This window comes from Macaca mulatta, chromosome 8 (assembly GCF_049350105.2).
Source record: "Macaca mulatta isolate MMU2019108-1 chromosome 8, T2T-MMU8v2.0, whole genome shotgun sequence".
NCBI classification, from domain to species: Eukaryota; Metazoa; Chordata; class Mammalia; order Primates; family Cercopithecidae; genus Macaca; species Macaca mulatta.
This window is the reverse complement of record NC_133413.1, coordinates 66,817,777-66,838,449: the sequence shown is the minus strand read 5'-3', so window position 1 is coordinate 66,838,449 and position 20,673 is coordinate 66,817,777. Positions and strand designations below refer to the sequence as shown.

General features: G+C 36.9%; 1 protein-coding gene across 4 annotated transcripts in view; it reads left to right on the top strand.

Annotated features, from left to right (window-relative positions):
- Positions 1-20,673, top strand: part of PLAG1 (PLAG1 zinc finger) — a 50,664-nt gene that overhangs the window by 23,156 nt on the left and 6,835 nt on the right. Inside the window, exons 2-4 of one of the 4 annotated variants that reach the window (XM_001085625.5) lie at positions 8,984-9,088; positions 17,106-17,204; positions 20,010-20,368. In XM_001085625.5, the coding sequence (XP_001085625.1) occupies positions 20,127-20,368 (242 nt within the window). In that variant the 5' untranslated portion in view covers positions 8,984-9,088; positions 17,106-17,204; positions 20,010-20,126. The remainder of the gene's footprint in view (positions 1-8,983; positions 9,089-17,105; positions 17,205-20,009; positions 20,369-20,673) is intronic. The other 3 variants (XM_001085496.5, XM_028852684.2, XM_001085381.5) reach the window with 3 other exon arrangements.

Sequence of the window (20,673 nt, the reverse complement as noted above, 5' to 3'; positions counted from 1 at the left end):
TGGAAGTCAAAGGTAAAAAATCATGTCTAATGTTACACAGGTAAATACATGAGAAAGTACATATTCAGGTCTTGGTATCATTCATTCCTTTATGATCAATGCCAGTAAAGTGTTTTAAAGCAAAAGAAAGCAAACAAGTCCAACATTGTAAAAGGTGCCTATAGACAAATTTCACATACACGGTGTCAGTGCTAATGGTGAGTGATAAAGTTGACCTAATGTAAGTTTACTTAAAGTTGCGTCTAGTGTTTAGAAACAGTTCTTCTTCAAGGGGTAAACAAGAGTGTAAAAAGAATACACATGTAATAATTTAGAAGCATCAACTACCACACATTGCTTGTTTTAAGACCAAGAAGTTACTATCTGTTAGAGCAGCCTCCTTTGTGGTATGAATCTTAGTTGAGTATTCATTTTTTTTTCCAGTATCAGTTCCCTGTCCCCTCCCTCCATCTTCCCCGCATACCGAATGACTCTGAAAGATGGGATTCGGTTCCACACAACCTCTTACCAAACCTTCCCTTCATTTCAGGAGGACAAGAGAAGGGGATTAATTTGAAAGGCTATGTGAAAGAGGCATCCTGTGTTGTAGAACTCACAGTATGGAATCGTGGCTCCTATGTACTTCAGTCGAGTAGATTTTTTTATGACATGTAGCTATTTTCTCTGATTTTTAGCAATTATAATGTTTTCATATGTGCATTATCATCTGTTACCAACCAAAGTTAAGCCATAAACAGGGGTCAGTCCATTGCTGAATAGTCAGTAATTATGTATTACCCAAGTTGCTTTTCAATTGAACATGCAGAATAACTGCTGGCTTCCCATGGATCAGTTTTATTTTAGCTGTGATTTGGGTTTATGTGTGACCATGGCCACCATAAAATTTAAGGTACACCTCGCCTATGCCACAGAGATGAGAAGATTAGAAGTATGCTACTTCACCAAATAACACTTTTAATACGAATCTCATTTATATATGAGCCTTCTTCTCAGGAAGTATTCCCATTGTTTGTCCTTCAAAGATTCCATTGACTGTGATTCTGTATAAGAGCCTGTGCCCAAAAAAACAAAAATAAAAACAAACCTTATTTTTTAAATCCACATCAGGCCAGGGCAGCACTTACCTCTGAGTAACACTCTGAATACAATAACTTTGCATTTTGAGCCCTCAGAACTATGCTAGAGACTTTGCGTACCCCACTTTAATTCACACACTACTGCAAGGTAAGTATTTTTTCACATCCTACAGAGAAAAATGCTGAAGAGAGACCAAATACATCATTGAAAGTAGTTACACAGATAGTGAAGGTCAGACAGGATTCAAATGTAGTTCTGATTCTTGCCTTTGCCTCTCTGCTACTATTCCCCTGCACTGCTTTAGGCTCTGAATCAGGGCAAGGATTCATGTTTTGGGGCCCTCTCCAAGTCAGAGTTTTAAAGTAGCATTGCAAAGGTGATTTCCAGAACTATACTGCCTGAGATGATGGAAAGATCTTCTCTCTGTAACACATTTCTGTATCGCAGTAGGGAAGGAGACCAGGGGAATGGGGAAAAACCAAGGAGTGTGTCATGCAGTGTAGGGGCCACCCCAGATCCTGGTGCTGAAGCTTCAAGAAAGAGGAGCCTGGGACTTTGCATTGATGGGTTTGAACCCCATTTTGTTAACTGTCAGCAAACACTGCAAAGCCTTAAGTGAGTTTATAATTTAGGAAGGTCAGGCCAGGCACAGTGGCTTATGCCTGTAATCCCAACACTTTGGGAGGCTGAGGCCGATGGCTTACCTGAGGTCAGGAGTTCGAGACCAGCCTGACGAATATAGAGAAACCCCATCTCTACTAAAAATACAAAATTAACCAGGCATGGTAGTGCATGCCTGTAATCCCAGCTACTCAGGAGGCTGAGGCAGGAGAATCGCTTGAGTCTGGGAGGCGGAGGTTGCAATGAGCTAAGATCGCACCATTGCACTCCAGGCTGGGCAACAAGAGCGATACTCGGTCTCAAAAATAATGTAATAATAGTAATTTAGGAAGGTCACCTTTTTTTTTTTTTTTTTTTTTTTTAAATGCTAATCTAACAATGGCATTGGGTGTAGGAGTTGGGGAAGCAAGTTGTATAGGCATCTACACTTAAGGTAATTTATAAATTATACAAATAATTTTTAAAGTTTAAGCCCCTGGTGACATGACACATACATGGCTCCTTCACCCTTCTTGTCTCCTGCAGAGCTCCAGTCTGCCTCTCTTGCTCTTAGCCCCAAAAACAGTGAATCTCCTGAAGTTACCTAGACCCACAGAACAGTTTGTGACTCCCTCTACCTGGAGTACCTGCCCATGCCTGGCTGATACTTGTTCTTTTGTTATCTTGGCTTCTGTATTACTTCATCTGTTTTATTGAGTTAATCAAAGGCAGGCCTATCAATTAGCATGGCACTTATTTCTTTTAAAGCAACTGCTAGTGAACATTTTTTTTAAAGTCTATGCAGAGGCTGAATTGAAACACTTCAGTGGGTACTTCCTTTGGTATTTGATAAGTGGAACGTATCCCAGAACTATTTATCATCCATGGGTCTCAGTTCCAGTTAGATGTATTCTTGGAGCCTTTAAATCATGTAGTGTGATACGCCAGCCCATAACGCAACAGGTGAACTGAACTGGCTTCCTCCAAGTTTGACAGCTGAGAATGTGGCTCTAAAACCTGCCTAGATATATATCCTTTTCTAGTAAGAACTGAATGCAACTCACATTTAAGCCAATATTCTTTCCTCTTTTTTTCCTCCCTCTGAATGGGAAGGAAAGATTTTAGTCATTTTGAGTCATTACCCTTAAAGGATTTTAGTTTATCAGTTTGCAGAAAGTTTTATTTTCATTACTTCTGTAAATTTATATGATAATGAGTTTCTCATCCTCATTTTGTTTTTTGTAATATGAAAACTCTGCCATTTTGTTGTTTTTTAACAGTTTGGGGGGGTATAATTGATATTGTACAGAATGCCCACATGTAAAATGTGCTTGCAGTTTTCACATATATATGCATACATCCCTGAAACCATCACCATTATCAACATGGTGAGCATATCCGTCATTCCTAAAAGTTTGCTCATGCCCTTTTGTGATGGATCCCTCCCTATCCTACCTCCTGTCCCCAGACAACCACTGATCTGCTTCCTGTCCCTATGGATAAGCTTGCATTTCCTAGACATTTGTATAGATGCAATCATATAGTATGTACTCTTTGTTTTGCCCAAGTTCTTTCATTCAGCCTACTTATTTTGAGGTTCATCCACGTTGCTGTGTGTATCAATAGCTTATTCCTTTTTGCTGCTGATTAGTAGCCCATTATAGGAATATACTACAACTTGTTTTTTTGTTTTGTTTTGGGGTTTTTTTGTTTTTGTTTGTTTGTTTTTTGAGACAGAATCTCACTCTGTCACCCAGACTGGAGTACAATGGCATGATCTCAGCTCACTGCAACCTCCGACTTCCGGGTTCAAGCCTCTCCCGGGTTCAATCAATTCTCGTGCCTCAGCCTCCCGAGTAGCTGGGATTACAGGTACATGCCACTATACCCAGCTAATTTTTGTATTTTCAGTAGAGATGGGGTTTCACCATGTTGCCCAGGCTAGTCTTGAACTCCTGACCTCAAGTGATCCACTCACCTTGGCCTCCCAGAGTGCTGGGATTACAGATATGAGCTACTGCGCCTGGCTAGCTAATTTTTGTATTTTCAGTAGAGATGGGGTTTCACCATGTTGCCCAGGCTGGTCTCGAACTCCTGACCTCAAGTGATCCACTCACCTTGGCCTCCCAGAGTGCTGGGATTACAGACGTGAGCTACCGTGCCCGGCTAAAACTTGATTTTATCCATTCACACAAGGATAGACCTTAGGGTTGCATCTAGTTTTGACTATTATAAACAAAGCTACTATGGATATTCATGAAGAAGGCTTTGTGAAGGCTTATGTTTTCAGATCTCTTGGTAAATAGCTAGATGTGAAATGACTGTGTCATATGGTAGACACGTGTTCAACTTTTAAATAAATTGCCAAACTGCTTTTTAAAACAATTGTACCATTTTTACCTTCCTGTCCATGGTAGATAGGAATTCTATTTGCTTCACATTCACAGCAGCACTTGATACTGTCCAGTGTTTTTAATTTTGGTCATTCTAATGGGTAGATAGCATTATCTCACTGTGGTATTAATTTGCATTTCCCTAATGATCAATGATCTTTTCGTGTGCTCCTTTACTATTCATATATTTTCATTGGTGAAATATCTGATTAGATCTTTTGCTCATTTGTTAATTGAGTTTTTTTATTGCTGAGTTTTGGAAGTTCTTTATATATTCTGGATACAAGTAATTTATGAAGTAAATGCTTTGCAGAGATGTTCTAATCTTCTAGTGGCTTGTGCTTTTTATTCTCTTAACATTGCCTTTTGAGGGGAAGTTTTAAATTTTGATGAAATCTGATTTATCAGTGTGTTTATTTTATGGGTTGTGCTTTTGGTGGTGTGACCAAGGACTTTTTGACTAAATGAATGCCACAGAGATTTTTTTGTTTTCTTCCAGAAGTTTTATAGTTTTAGGCTTTACATTTAGGTTCATGATCCATTTAGAGTTAATTTTTCTATACGATGTGAGATGTGATACCAAGTTCATTTTCTTGATGTGTAGATACCAAACTTTTCCAGCAGCATTTGTTTAAAAAAATATTTTTGGTGAAATAATTTTTTCTGATTATAAAGACATGTAAAGATTGTAAAGACATTGTAAAGATTATAAAGACATTCGTATAATGTAGAAAAGTGTAAAGCTTATGTCTTCCTAATCTTCTGTTTGTAATTTACCTAGGTACATTTAACAGTATTGGGAGAGGGAGAGCAAGTTTTAAGTGCATAGTTTTAAAAAATTGGTATCATAGTGTATATACTTACTGTGTGTCCTGCTTTTTACAATTTTAACATTATAACTTTCGCCACGTAACTTAGTATTCTTAAATTGCTCTTTCCCATGGGATTTAATATTCTTTAACTGCATGGTTTTTAATGGCTGCATAGCTGTTCTATCACATGCATATCACACTTCACCTCTTTTATTTGACATTATCAATTTTTAATCTTAAAATATATTTTGAGCATCTTTAAACTTAAAATATTTTTATTTTTGCTTAAATTTTTCTAAATGAATTATCAGGTCAACATATATTAACTTTTAAATGGCTTTGATTACATAGTTGCACAATATATTCCAGAAAGGTTTCAACAATTTACACTCCCATCAGCAATAACTAAGCAATGTAATCCTTTATTGCAAGTTTTGTTTGTTTGTTTTTGTAAAAACCTCAAGGATACCCTGGACACTCCTCTGCTTCTCTCAAAGGCAAGTATTTTCCGCTAGCCAAGTGCCATTCTCCTTTCTCATTCTTCCCAGACATAGGACCCTTCTACTCAGCACTGGCCAAGGTGAGCAAACTCCATGCATTTCTTGCCTTTGCTACCAAAAAAATTAGCAGGATGAACATACCTCCCTCCTAAGTCTAGTTTGATAAAGAAGCCCCTTTTCTTATCCAGGGCAAAATCTTCTCCCTCTTCTCTAGATCCCGTTCTACCCTGATTCTTCCAGGAATGCCCTACTTTCTTCCCTGTATCTTTATCCCTAGCATGGAAGCATTCTCTTGTCTCTCCCTCTGGGATCTTGAGTTCCCCCTTAGCTACCCCCTATTTTATTTTTCTCTTTAGATGCAAAACTCCTAGAAAGAAAACATCCTCTTGTTGGATGTCATTTCCTTGTCACCCAATGAGCTATCCTTACTTACACGTTCTCATTCTCCCTCCCCCCATTCTCTCACTCCCTCCCGCCCCACTTCTCTTGCTGTAGTTTGGCATCTTCATGCCTAAGTGGTGAACCTATGGGCCGGTCCTGTAGCTCTTAGCATTTTTATATTTTTGTGGTTTCCACCACACTTTCCTTCCTTCTCCTTAAAGTTCTATCTCTGCTCTTTCTCCCCTTAAATTACCTGATTTTGCCTCATAGAGGTGATCTTTCGGCTCCATCAGCAGTTAACCAGTAATTTGGCTTGAGTCTGTCTCTGTAAGAGTTGGCTGTACAACTATCATTGTCTTTCTTCCTCATATCTCTTTTTGTTAATACTATTGGGCACATAAGTAGACTTTCTTCTAGTAAATCTTATTTTTGCTGGTTTTCATGTCTGCTTTGGATAATTCCAACACATATCTTCTGTGTCTCATTCAAACAAGCACTGCCTTTCCTCTCTCTCCCATCCTACCTCCCCAAAGCATTTGCTGTTCTCAGTGCTTTCGATCCATTTGGTGTTTTACAGTTGCCAAACATCTCATAATGAGTACATGAGTACATGAGTGAACAGTCCAGCCCATTGGGCACTTTTCTCACCTGAATCTGTACAGCATGTATAAACTATGCTGCATGGTAGCCAGAAGGTCATCTTAGAATCTAATAATCTATGGTTCTGATCCCTGACTTTATTTTTTGCAGTCATGCCCACCCCTACAGCCACACACACGCTTTTTTCCTTTGTCTTTCTTAATTGTACATTTTTTAAGGCAAAAATTACCAAATATCCATAGTACTGGTTTCCTTTTCTGACCTTCTGTGGTACTTTTTTATACCATATAATATTGTTTTTAAATGTTGATTTGTCACTCCGATACCACCTTATGGCAGATTTTATTTAACATTTATATTTCTTAACTTGACAAAAGGTATATATTCTTTTTTTACATACATACTTTAAGTTCTGTGGGATACATGTGCAGAACGTGCAGGTTTGTTACAATAGGTATACACGTGCCATGGTGGTTTGCTGCACCTATCAACCCGTCATCTACATTAGGTATTTCTCCTAATGCTGTCCCTCCACTAGCCCCCCACCCCCCGCCCCGACAGGGCCCGGTGTGTGATGTTCCCCTCCCTGTGTCTATGTGTTCTCATTGTTCAACTCCCACTTATGAGTGAGAACATGTGGTATTTTGTTTTCTGTTCTTGTGGTAGTTTGCTGAGAATGATGGTTTCCAGCTTCATCCATGTCTCTGCAAAGGACATGAACTCATCCTTTTTTATGGCTGCATAGTATTCCATGGTGTATATGTGCCACATTTTTGTTATCCAGTCTATCACTGATGGGCATTTGGGTTGGTTCCAAGTCTTTGCTATTGTGAACAGTACCGCAATAAACATAATGTGTGCATGTGCCTTTATAGTAGCATGATTTCTAATCCTTTGGGTGTATACCCAGTAATGGGATTGCTGGGTCAAATGGTATTTCTGGTTCTAGATCCTTGAGAAATCGCCACACTGTCTTCCACAATGGTTGAACTAATGTACACTCTCACCAACAGTGTAAAAGCATTCCTATTTCACCACCTCCTCTCCAGCATCTGCTGTTTCTTGATTTTTTGATGATTGCCATTCTAACTGGTGTGAGATGGTATCTCATTGTGGTTTTGATTTGCATTTCTCTAATGACCAGTGATGATGAGCTTTTTGTCATATGTTTGTTGGCCACATAAATGTCTTCTTTTGAGAAGTGACTGTTCATATCCTTCGCCCACTTTTTGATTGGGTTTTTTTTTCTTGTAAATTTGTTTAAGTTCCTTGTAGTTCTGAATATTAGCCCTTTGTCAGATGGATAGATTGCAAAAACTTTCTCCTGTTCTATAGGTTGTCTGTTCAGTCTTTGACAAACCTGACAAAAACAAGCAATGGGGAAAGGATTCCCTATTTAATAAATGGTGTTGGGAAAACTGGCTAGCCGTATGCAGAAAACTGAAACTAGACCTTTCCTTACACCTTATGCAAAAATTAACTCAAGACGGATCTAAGACTTAAATGTAAGACCTAAAACCATAAAAACCCTAGAAGAAAACCTAGGCAATACCATTCAGGACACAGGCATGGGCAAAGACTTCATGACTAAAACACCAAAAGCAATGGCAACAAAAGCCATAATTGACAGATGGGATCTAATTAAACTAAAGAGCTTCTGCACGACAAAACGTATATATTCTCCAGCCACAACTAACTTGTCTGCTCCTACAGAACAGGAATCATGTCTGTCTGTACCCATAGTAATTCAGATTGGTACCATACATAATAGGTGTTGGTAATGTTTATTCCATCAGTGTCACATATTCGTCTTAGTAGAGTGGTAACCATGTATAATTGAGCCTTGACCCTCTGGTGTAGGGAAATGAAGCAAGTGATTTTCTGCATAGAACTTGTGGCTTCCTTTTCTCTCCTAGTTAATATCCCTAGAGATTGGTCTTCGTAACCTGCACCAACAGACGGATGCTGAAGATAACCCAAAACATTGAATACTTCAGAATACATTTTGCGTTTTCTTTGTATGTCGTTGAGGATGGACATGACCTGGGAATTTAATTGAAAACAAGCAATAATCACATCATAAAGACTAATTCAAGAGCTCAGAAATTATCCCTGGCTCCTTATTCTGCCTCTGCCTGAGGGCGCTCAGTGGCTTGCACCCTTCTCTGTGGACAGATGGCCTGGTCTCAGACTGAGGAAAGCACTCATGGGGCAAGATTTCTCCCATAGCGATTGTTAAGGACAAGATAGACACCACAAAAGGTTTTTCTGAAAACTGTGTTGTAGAGAAGATAATGGGTGTGTTTAGAACATAAATAAAGAAAGTAAGCAGCAGTTTTGAGAAATGACAGTAAACTTGAAATAATTTATCAAAATAAAAATGTGAGTAATCTAGATAACTGTGATTCAGGGGAAAATACATAAATCTAGGGATATTAATTTGTGTACTTTTCATTTTTCCATGTACTATATGTTTTTAACAGGATTTAAGATACATTTTTCAATAAAGTGCAAAGAATGTGAATAAATGATAATGAATTAAAAGCAGTTTAGTACATATGCCATTAACCAGATTGGCCTGACTTTTGGAATTTAAAACTAACTCTTCTTTTCTTTTTAGGTTGCCTCTTGGTGCTGCCTTGGCCGTATTTGGCACCCAGAATGCTTCATTCTGTGACGGTCTATTAATAAGGTTGCCTTGCTAGAGTTTGGAGCAGGGCCTCAGGTAGGTGGCTTTTATCATTATATGGCATGACTTTCAAAGTGATTAATTATTCCAGTTCCTAAATACTATAAGATATAATATTAAAAGCTTTGAAAAGCATGCCACATAATAAGCATGCCACTTACGATCTTAGGGTCTATCAGTATGTACTGTGATCAGGACTTTAGTAATAATTATGGTTGAATGGGAGACCTAAAATACTAGCAAGGAACAACCTTCCTCACTCTTTCCACAAAACACATAGCTGCTGTAAAAACTTAATATTTGTTCCTGTTCCCCCGATAGCCCACAGATGTACTTTTAAGCTCTTCTTTCTCTAAATCTTGCTCAGTGATACACTATCCCATGTTGCCCTTATATCTTTTTTTTTTTTTTTCTTTTTTCTTTTTGTCCTGGGAAGGATCCTGTTACCTATGGGCAGGTGGAGAGGGGGATTAGACTTGCTCACAGGGATGGGGCAGATGCTAGAATAAGGAACCCAATGCAACAAGAGCAATTTGCCAGCATTGTTGGGAAGAGGACACACACAAGCATCTAGATTTCCTAACCTGTAGGCGCAGCTCAGTGTCACAGAATCAAGGTGTAGCAATACTTGGAAATCCAGGCATACATGGATATGGTACCAGGTAAGTCTGTCAGTACGACCTTCAAGATAGGGTAGAGGGTGAGAGGCCAGGACCCCCAGCCCTAGGATGGGGAGACTGGAAAAAAAGCCAATGGTGACTGTGCCAGATACCAGGGGATGGGCTCCTAAACTCTTCACTGATGGCAGATGGGGGAAAGGAGGCCTTGGACAGGGTTTCACAAGATACATGAACAGAGCTTGACAATCAAATTAAAGGTACATGAATTGATCTGGCTAAAATTTTCTATAAGAACAACATTCTATGGGTTTAAGCATCAACGCCATTAACATTAAAATTTTAGCTATCTGTATACTATAAATATTTTAGCTATCTGTATACTATAAAAATCTTTCGTGTTAGGGATTATGGATTTTTTTTCTTTTTCTTCTTTACTATAGTTTTTAAACTTGTTTTTAATGAAGTTGTTTTTTAGTAGCTAGAAAAAGGAAAAATGATTAGTTTTACTTAGCCAAACCACATTTATGCAGGTTTTCTCCTTTTTTATTCTCCTGTATCTGTAATCAGTTGAAAATTTTCTCTGATATTTTAAACATGATCCTCACATTTTATTTTCACATGAAGGATGTCCTTTTTTAAAGATTTTAAATTTTACTTTGTTCCTTTTTCCTTCCCATAGAAATTCACTCACTATTTCTAAATCATAAATCATGATCAATACAGGTTCCATGTGCTTAAGGAGCTATGGAACAGGACATTTAAAGCAGAAGTGTTCTAAACGTCCAGGCTGGCTGAGTGCTACCCAGGTTTGTATCCGTGCTTGGCGGGCTCTGGGTAGCACGAGCCTGAGACTCCCTGGCTTTTGAGGTCTGCCAAAGCAAGTGACACCTCTCCTGGGGACACGGAAGCAGTACGGACTCCCAGGTGGCGGTGGTGCTTTCCCTAAGTTCCTACCTCTCTGCCAAAACAAACTAACCATGTATTTCTCTGGGGCTTGTCTTCTGAGCTTGCTTTATAACCAATGTGAAATTTCAGGAGACCTGAAACATATTTACCTGCTAGGTTTGATTCCTGAAATTCCCTTAAAGGGACCACAGTTCTGTTCAGCAAATGTCTGCTCCATGCTAGGGTGCTGACCAGGTGCTAGGGATATGAAGATGAATAATAGCATCCCTGCTGATGAATTTACTGTCACTGGGGGAAAGACATATCAGGTCATTTCAAGAAGAGCTTTCCAGTCCATATTAAGGGTAAAAGGTTCAGAGAGGTAAGGTTTTCAAGGTCATTCTTGATCAAATAGAATTAGTCAAGGAATATAGATAACAAATCTCTTCTAATTGTTCCAGCCAAGAGAGTACATGGTGTCCTCTAGAGGGAGGCAGAGGAGAGAGCAGCTACCCTTGATATGACGGTTTTGCCTAGAACTGATCCTGTTTAACCTTAACTATGTGGGAATAAATAGAAATGGTTGTTTCTAGAAGTGATTTTATCCTGGACATCCACATGGGCATAACTTAGGGAAGACAGATGGATGGTATGTGCAGACCTGAACCAGGCCACAAATTCTGTTTTCATTACATTTTTTAGTGCTACTCAAGCATTAGCACATATACAACATTTATGCCATAGCACAAGCCCATCTTTAAAGTACACTTTACTTTGAGATGGCTTAAAACTAATTCTCTGCTTGAGCTTTTATAGCTAAGTAAAACTTAAATTTATAGCTAAGTAAAATTTTCTTTCCTTAGCACTTTTATAAAGTGTCTGATGTCTGCCTTTTTGTTTGAATTTATAGACAGATTCAGTATGAGTGCTTGACAGTTCAGACATGAAATTTGGATTATTCTGTATTTGCGATTTTAATAGCATTAGGCAATTAACTATACATGAATGGAGGCATGTTCTCCAGATATTTAGGGTCCTTCATTGTGAACATTTTTATAGTTGGTGTCAAACATTTTTGTTGTACCCCCAGAAACTTAAGCAGTTACTGGTAATAAGATCAATAACTTACCACAATTTGGGATACATGCAGTTTTCAGATTGAGCTGACCTGTGGGCTACCTACTTTGTAATCAGACCCAGATCACCAACATTTTGGGACTGTTTTGTAGAAAAAAAAAAAAGCACAAGAAATTATCTGAAAATAGAGTACTGATTAATCTTACTTTGCATTCAGATATAATTGCCCTTCTTTGCTCTCTGAAGCATCATTGCTTCCCTTTTGCACAATTTCTTTTTCATTTCCTCTTTGAAAATACTAATGGCCCTGTGTGAAGAAAATGAAAAATCTCAGTATTGTACCACCCATTGTATTTTTAAGTCTTTTTATTTTGATAAAAATACACAATCGTAGGGAACCCCTCCCCACCCCCCACCCCACATAGCAGTTAAAATGAAGTGCTTCTAAGTTATGGATCACTAGAAGGGAGCTTTCGGTTGGGCATGGTGGCTCACGCCCGTAATCCCAGCACTTTGGGAGGCCAAGGCGGGTAGATCACTTGAGGCCAGCAGTTCGAGACCAGTCTAACATAGCAAAACCCCCATCTCTACTAAAGATACAAAAAATTAGCCAGTATGATGGTACATGCCTGTAATCCCAGCTGCTGCAGAGGCTGGGGCACGAGAATCGCTTACACCTGGGAGTTGGAGGTTTCAGTGAGCCAAGACTGCACCACTGCACTCCAGCCTGGGTGACAGAGTGAGACCCTGTCTGAAAAAAAAAAAAAAAAGGAGTTTTCAAAAGAGAAAAACAGTTTTTAACTTAACATGGCATTTTTGCTCTATAAAATAAATAACCAAGGAAAATATGTCTGAAATCGGAGATATTTACTTGATACTCCTTCTTCATTGGGTTATCAATTCATTCTCTCTGGGTACTCTAGAAAATGAGTGGCCTGAAAAGGAACATCCTACTTTTAGAGATAAGAGAACTGATATTGGGGTTTCCTGATTCCACTTTGGAATTCATTGACTTTTTCCTGTTGGTTCTTACACAAAAAGTTATGCCATTTTTCTCCTCACTTCTCAAATAGTTGTATGCTAAATATAAGACATTTCTAAACATCAGTAAGGCTAATTTTTATGGTAAATTTCAAAAAGATGAACTATATTTTAATGAATTGCTCAAAATGAGTTAAAAATATAAAACAATAATTCAAAAAGGGCATCCTTATTTTTTATTAACTTTAGTTAACTATGACATCTAATTTAGGAAAGTAAATGCTGAGTTTTCCACATTCCAGTTATAAAATGCATTTTTGGGGACCTGCTGTAACTCAGGCGAGTTAGGTACATGTCTTGGCTATGTCTCCTGCTTCTCAGTAGTTGCTCCAGCTCCTTTCTGTTCCCCTCTGTAGGGACCAGCAGCCCCAACTGAGGGTCTCGTTGTCCTTCCTGCCCCATACCAAGGACTAATGCAAGCATCAGGCATGTTTTCACTTTGGAAATTTTTATTAGGAATGGGAGCCAAATTGATGTTATCTACTGGTATTAGTTGATTTCTTGGTATTAAGGTTAGAGAATGCTTGTTTTCTGAGGCAAAATAAGTATTTTTAGATAACCTTTTATTACAATTGCTATTGTTTTAATCTAAGACTTTTCAAATAGCTGCTTAGTTTCAAAAAAAATACTGTTCTATTAGCTTATTCAATTTGTTGGACCAAATTTTGTTCATACTACATTATCTTTGACTTGAATATAGATATATACAGTTGTCCCTTGATATTCGTGAGGGATTTAGTTTCAGGACTTCCCTGGGATACCAGAATTCACAGATGCTCAAGTCCCTGAAATAAAATGGCATAGTATTTTCATATAACTTATGCACATCCTCTCATGAACTCTTCACGTCATCTCTAAATTACTTATAATACTTAACGCAATGTAAATACTATGTAAATAGTTGTTATACTGTACTGTGTAAGGAATAATGACCAAAAAAGTCTGTACACGTTCAATACAAATGCAGTTTTTAAAAAATATTTTCAATCCATGGTTGGCTGAGTCCATGGATGCAAAACCCACAAATACAGAGGGCCAACTGTAAATTCTGTCTTATGTCTATTACGATGACTAAGCAAGCCTGTAGGTCATTGTGGTGCTGGTAAGCACTTGGCCCTGCTTTAATTTTTTTTCATTCATTCAACAGTTATTTTAACTGCCTTTTATGGGAAACAACAGTGAATAAAACTGGCACAACCTCTCTGCCCCTGTACTGTCTGCAGCTGATTTTTCATTCTTAGGTTTTTATAAGATAGTTTTTTTCCTGTTATTTTTCACTAATAAGTGATTTTACAGACCTGTGGAAAGTGAATGCTATAAAAATTTACAAATTATACAGAAACACCGAAGTTGTTTCTTAAAAATGTTCTAAGTATACTGTTGCTCTTACTTCTAAACTGACTGCCTTCAGTTATTATCTTAGTAATAGATTATTTCACATTATTCAAAACTCTCTTGTGTTTCATACATGTAAATTACAATATTAAAAACTGGTAAGTTTCCTTTTGCAATCTACTTTATTTACTCTATATGAAAAACCTGTTTTAAGGAAATTTTTTTAATTCTTCTGAATTACTTACTAAAGGCATCTTGTAAGCATAAAGGAGGATAAAGCTTTGATGCTTGATGGTATTTGCCCTTAATTAGCAAAATATATGTTTGACTTTTAAATATGAAATAATTATTGATGCAGGTAAGTGAAAAAATTCACAGCTCTTAGCAAAATGATTATCAGAACTATGGAATTTAAAATATAGATGCAGTTTTAATACAGGCCTATTCTTTTGCTGGCATCTCATAGGAACTGATTTTAGTAGACCCTCTGCCGTATGACTCATTTTTGCTTGTTAGTTTTCTATATGAGTCACTGTTTTGGAATAATGTAAAACATCAGAAAATAAACCTGGGTGTGTGTGCACAAGCACTCCATACTGTATTGTTTCTGTATGCAAAGTTGCCCTAGAAAAAAATGCTTCTTCTGGTGCCAATAAAAACTAGAAGGGTACTCTGAACTGCTGTTCATCACAGAGTGATTTGAAATGGGTGTATGTATTTTCTACTTTGATTCACAGTTCGTCAGACCAAGGCAAAGAAGAATTTTCATCACTTGAAAAGCACAGTAACCAATCTATCTAACTTTTCAGTTAGGATTACATAAATACAAACTCTTCAATTTTTATTATATCAATCCAAAGAATAATTTCTAACCAGTCCTGCTTTCTTTTTTGGGGGGAAATATTTAGCAGAACTTTGAAATTATCTGGCAATTCATAAGAACTCAAAATAGGTTCAATTTAGGGAAATTAAGAAATTCGAGATTATATTTTGGGATAAAATAAAGTAAAATGATTGGCTGTGTTGTTTTAGACTGTAAAATATATAGCATGGGTAATTTCTAAACTATTGGAATATGTCACAATATACATAATTTTAAACTGTTGAAATACTTAGATGCTGAAGTTTTTTATTGTAAAATGCCATTGAACAATAAGCATAAATAAATATTTTATGAATGTATTTGAGAATGCAATAAAATTTATATGGATTGGAGAATAAAGGAAAAAATACATAAACTTATTGTTTACTAGTTAACTTGGGTTTTCAATTTGTTTCTACCCAAATCGTTATCCACTCAGACAGATGTATTAGCTATTACTTTACATTAACAGCTGTTTAAATTATTTAAAACTGACTTTATAAACTGTCTTTTAAACGTTTTAAGTCTTAAATTTATTTCCTTTTGGATATTTGGCAGCTCTAAAAGAGAAAATAGGCACTGTCCCCTCTTTTGATCTTTTAAGTGTAGTGACAGGATTTATCCACTTGCAAATTGGTTTGCTAACCTGCCTTGTCATAGAAAATAGTAGAATAAAAGTGAAGTCGTGGTTTTAGGGCATTCATCCCTTCTTTATCACACATATGCTGTCAAGTTGTTCATCTTCTGTGGGCCTCTCACCTTAAAATGGCAATGATGGTAAACACATCCACCTCTCAGATTCATTGAATTCCAGGGAGATAATAGAGATGAAAACACTCCACACGTGTCAGGTATTTATATTCTTAAAATAACATAATGACACAAAATGGTCTTTCATATTCTTAATTACCCTACAAAAAACTCAATATGTGCCCTGGGCAAGTAAGTATTTACAAAGTTAATGTTGTTATTTTGTAATTTTGATGTGCAGAATTCCGTTCTTCCATTTATGCATGTCCTGTGCTTTACAAAAGAATGGAGCTTTTGCTTTAATGTTTAAAATATCTTTTGTAGGTCTAAATTTTTGCTTTTCTTGTCTTTTAAACTATAAAAAACTGCTGCTTTCAGATATACCCTTGGCATTTTTATGATGATGCTTGAATGCCTTCTATTAAATACCTGATTTAGATATCATCAAATTCTTCAAGAATGAAAGTTTTATCACAGGGGACATTTTTTGATTTGTGTTAAGAATTTGAAAGTTATTTTTATTTAACCTGTCATTAACATATCTGTTTGTTATTATATTTTAACTATTTGATTTAATTATCCCTTTATAATCATGATTTCTGAATGTTCATCTTTAAAATACTCTGAGTTTACTGATCTCTTATGCCTTGTGCTCTCTACAATAGATGATTCTAGATTATTCTGACTTTTGACCATTATTCTTTTCATGTTTACTTGTACAATCAAGAATTAACAGATTTTTTTCTGTGTGTGATCTCAGTCTACTAATGATCATACTACTGATAGACATTATAAGCTACTTCAAGAGTTTTCAACAATGACCTCTTAAACCAAATGATGCTCTCTTCCTAACACCCCCTTCTTCTGTAGCAAATCTATATTTAACTTCTCTTGCATGCTTTTGAAATCTAAAGAGTGCAGAGTTGTTGCTACATTTCAGCCATCCTTGCAGCATCCTGAAAAATAAATTGGCAGGTGTTGCAGATAGCAAAAGTATAGCTCTGAGAAGCCCCAGTTGTGCTAGTGTGCACAGTGTGGGCGTGAGTGCTTTCACCGGGAGCCTGTTGTTCTTTGGGTGGCTCCAGATACATCCTCCGAAAGGGGCCTAAGATTGTCACTTCCATAATATTAATAAACAATAAAATTTTGATCATTTGGTTTATAAACAGTAGGCCTAATATCCATTTCAGTAGGTAAGTCAGATTTTAGAAATAATAAATTTGGGAAAGAAGTGGGGAGTCATTCAGCATCACAAATTGCTATTTATCTAGGTAATACTTTTTATTTATGCATTTATTTGGTCATGTAAATGTGCTTAGACCTAATAAACATATGTAGTTGGTGAAAATTAATGCATGACTCATAAGCAGAGTATGGAATGTAAGCATGTGCCATGAAACTGCAATTCTTTTATCCTGTATTTTCCATCATTTACACACCGGTTCCATTTAGAGGATAGTCCATTTTCACTTTTTTTTCATAGATTGGCCAAAATGGGAAGGATTGGATTCCACTCTCTTCCACGAAGAGTCAATGGGACTGGCTAAGATCAAAGTCTGAGGCTTTTTCCATCTATAATCAGGTATGCATTGAACTGAAAATCACTGTAATTCTGTGCATGCACCTTTAAAGTATTTGACTGATATGCATATTATGAATGTGGTCTTTTATTAGATTTTGAGCTCACAACCTTATCCTATAGTTTGAAATGCACCTATGATAATTAATTTGAGTTTTGTAATATACTAAAATAAAAAGGTGTTAATCAGCCATGAAAAAATTTCAGCTGGTCTTAGAAAAGTGTAATATTTGAAATCAGTGCAATCTTCATTGCTCAGTATGTACATCCAAAGATAACACAATTCATTTGTTACTCCATATTCATTATCACCAATTTTAGTACAATCAAATGTTTGTATATTGCATATTGGTGCACTTCTAATAATTTTTTTAATAACTTAGAAGTTGTTTTTCTTAACTGGAATTCTCTGCCTGTTATGGTTGGATTTTATAACACAATGGCAAATATGACCAGTCTTTGAAGTATTTTCAGATATTAGTTATATACAGGGATTCAGATACTTTGCATTCCATGTAGATTTTGCAATTGTGAAATGATCAACTTGTTTCCCACGATGTTCTAAATAGGTGCATAGAAGTATCAGGTTAGGAAATCAAATAATGAAAATTAAAGTTTGTTTCCTGCCTTGGTAGAATGCTTTATGCCAGTTTATAGTGTCATTACTGGTCACAGCAGAATAGCTGTTTAGATATTTCCGAGGGAGGCAGAGGACCTAGCTTTTGAATGAGAATATAACAGAAAAAGAGCAAGAAGTCCTTGAGATCCAGAAAATCTAAAACAAAAAGAACGTATGTTACCATTGGTAATGTCAGTTGCATTGTGTTAATGTCACTTTTAAACAGCAAGGCGGATTTTTAGACCATTTGAATAGCACAAAGGCCTTGCCTTTATCTACCCAATAAAGAAAGACACTTGAAGCAAGTACTGATGAACTTACCCATATGCCTTACCATTTTAATTAAGCGAGTGGATAATTGCTGTATTTTGCCTGTTTAGAAACAGCCTTTACATTAAAATACAGTAAGACCTGTTGTAACATACAGTTAATTTTACAAAAATGTAGATAGATAGAGTTCCTGTGAAAGTATAACTGGAATCCGTGAAAGTCAGTCTAATAGTAGCTTGGTAGTAGCTTGGGACAGCAAGTGTCAGTGTCAGTCTGGTGCCAAAACAAAGTGATATAAGGAAGTTGGTTTTCTTTTTTTAAACATGTAGTAGGGTGAAAAAATCAATTGATCAGTAGTTAATAACAGTCATTTAGTCATATTCAAGTTTTCAATTTAAAAATCAGATATTTTTAAAAGAGGTTGCAGGTATTATTTCTATGGTCTCTTAAAAGTACATCACAGGCCAGGTGTGGTGGCTCACGCCTGTAATCCCAGCATGTTGGGAGGCTGAGACTGGAGGACTGCTTGAGCCCTGGAGTTCAAGACCAGCCTGGGCAACATAGTGAGACCCTGTGTCTACAAAAAATAAAAAATAATTAGTCAGGCATAATGGCATGTGCCTGTAGTCCCAGCTACTCGGGAAGCTGAGGCACTTGAAGATAGCTTGAGCCCGGGGAAGTCAAGGCTGCAGTGAGCCATGCTTGCCCCACTGCACTCCAGCCTTGGTGACAGAGTGAGACTCTGTCTTTTAAAAAAAAGAAAAAAAGTACATCACTCTATTAGCCTTTACAAACATTGAAGAATTGGATCTTTGAGGAGTTGGTTTTCTTACCCTAGAAACAGAATCAATAATATTTACTATGTTTTGTCAATGAATTTTTAAAGGTTTTAATTGATTTTTAAATCTTTTGTTTAAAAAGATATACTCCTTGCTGTACAATATGTACATTTCATTCTTTTTTGCAGCACCAATAACAAATTGAAACTCTGACATACCTTTTTGCCAACCTTAAACACCTCTTTGATGATGTGTTGTGTGCCATGTCAGAAGTCCACACAGGTCTGCTGCACAGGGGTTGCAGGTGTGTCCAAAGGCCAATGCCTTCAGCTCTCGGGGATGCCTGCTGACTCATTTACCTACTAACCTCAGTGTGCCTAAAATTTTTGTGATGTGAAAAACGATGAGGAAAATTATATTAACCATGTCTTTCTCCCAAAATGACAAAGAACCATGCGCTTCACCTAATAAAACATCAAAAGGTTTTACTATTTGAAGAATTAGTATTTGTTGGGAAGATGAATAATTTCTACTCTTGACTCAGGAATCCCTCAGAGTATGATGACACTGGTATAATGCATCACTTTGGGTGGCGCATTCAACTCTTTCAGGCCTCTAGTGTCTCTGCGTGAAGTACCTCTTCCACAGACTTGCTGGTTCACAAGGTGCCTAAAAGAGTTTACAGTTGCTTATCTCTGTTTTCCTATAATGCAGTCTGACTAGAGCTGACATGCACAAATCAAACTGATTGTTAAAGACTGAAATATTTGCTGAAACGTTTTTAGTCAGATTTATGTTCTCTCATCCTTTGTAAAAATTGAAGCTTAATAATGCCACTTTTTAGAGTCATGTTTTGATGCTTCATGAGAGTTCCTGAAATCACTACTGCTATGCCTAAGTAAAACATGTGTCAAGTGGAATTTCAGGGTATGTATGAACTGTTCATTCTGAGCAATGCATTTCTATGTATTTTGACAAATATAAAGAAACCTATGGGGTTTCTAATGTAATGATATTACATTAGACCAGCTGAATCCATTTTATTGGTTTCTTTTTTAATTCGAAAGCATCACATAGCAAATAAAATTTTTAAAAATTGAGTTTAGTTACAAACTAGTTGTTTCTTATTTTTTTTTCCAGTCCCTTTTTGCTTTCTTTTACGACCACATGAAACTTGAGAAGCCACCTAAAGCTATATCATTTAGTGGAGTTGGGCAGTTCCCAAGTGTCCAACAAGAAGGCCTGGTTTAGGCTGCGATGGCCACTGTCATTCCTGGTGATTTGTCAGAAGTAAGAGATACCCAGAAAGTCCCTTCAGGGAAACGTAAGCGTGGTGAAACCAAACCAAGAAAAAACTTTCCTTGCCAACTGTGTGACAAGGCCTTTAACAGTGTTGAGAAATTAAAGGTTCACTCCTACTCTCACACAGGAGAGAGGCCCTACAAGTGCATACAACAAGACTGCACCAAGGCCTTTGTTTCTAAGTACAAATTACAAAGGTATTAAACTCTATTTGTCTTTCAGATTATATTTTCTCTTATGTTGGCTGTTTGAAGCCATTGTAAACGTATGTATTTGTATACACATTTTTCAGCTAATTTGCAGAGAGGAAATGTTAAGTAGATTAGACATTGGTTAGTTTTTAGTATTCTGAATCACATACTTTTATGTGTTAGTGTCTTTGGACTTTTTAAAATAAAATGCTTAATGGGTAGAATTTCCATTTGTAGAATGAAATTACAACAAGAAAAGGGTAAGGACGTTTACGTGAGTATATTCAGTCTTGCTCATTTGCTTTTGTAAT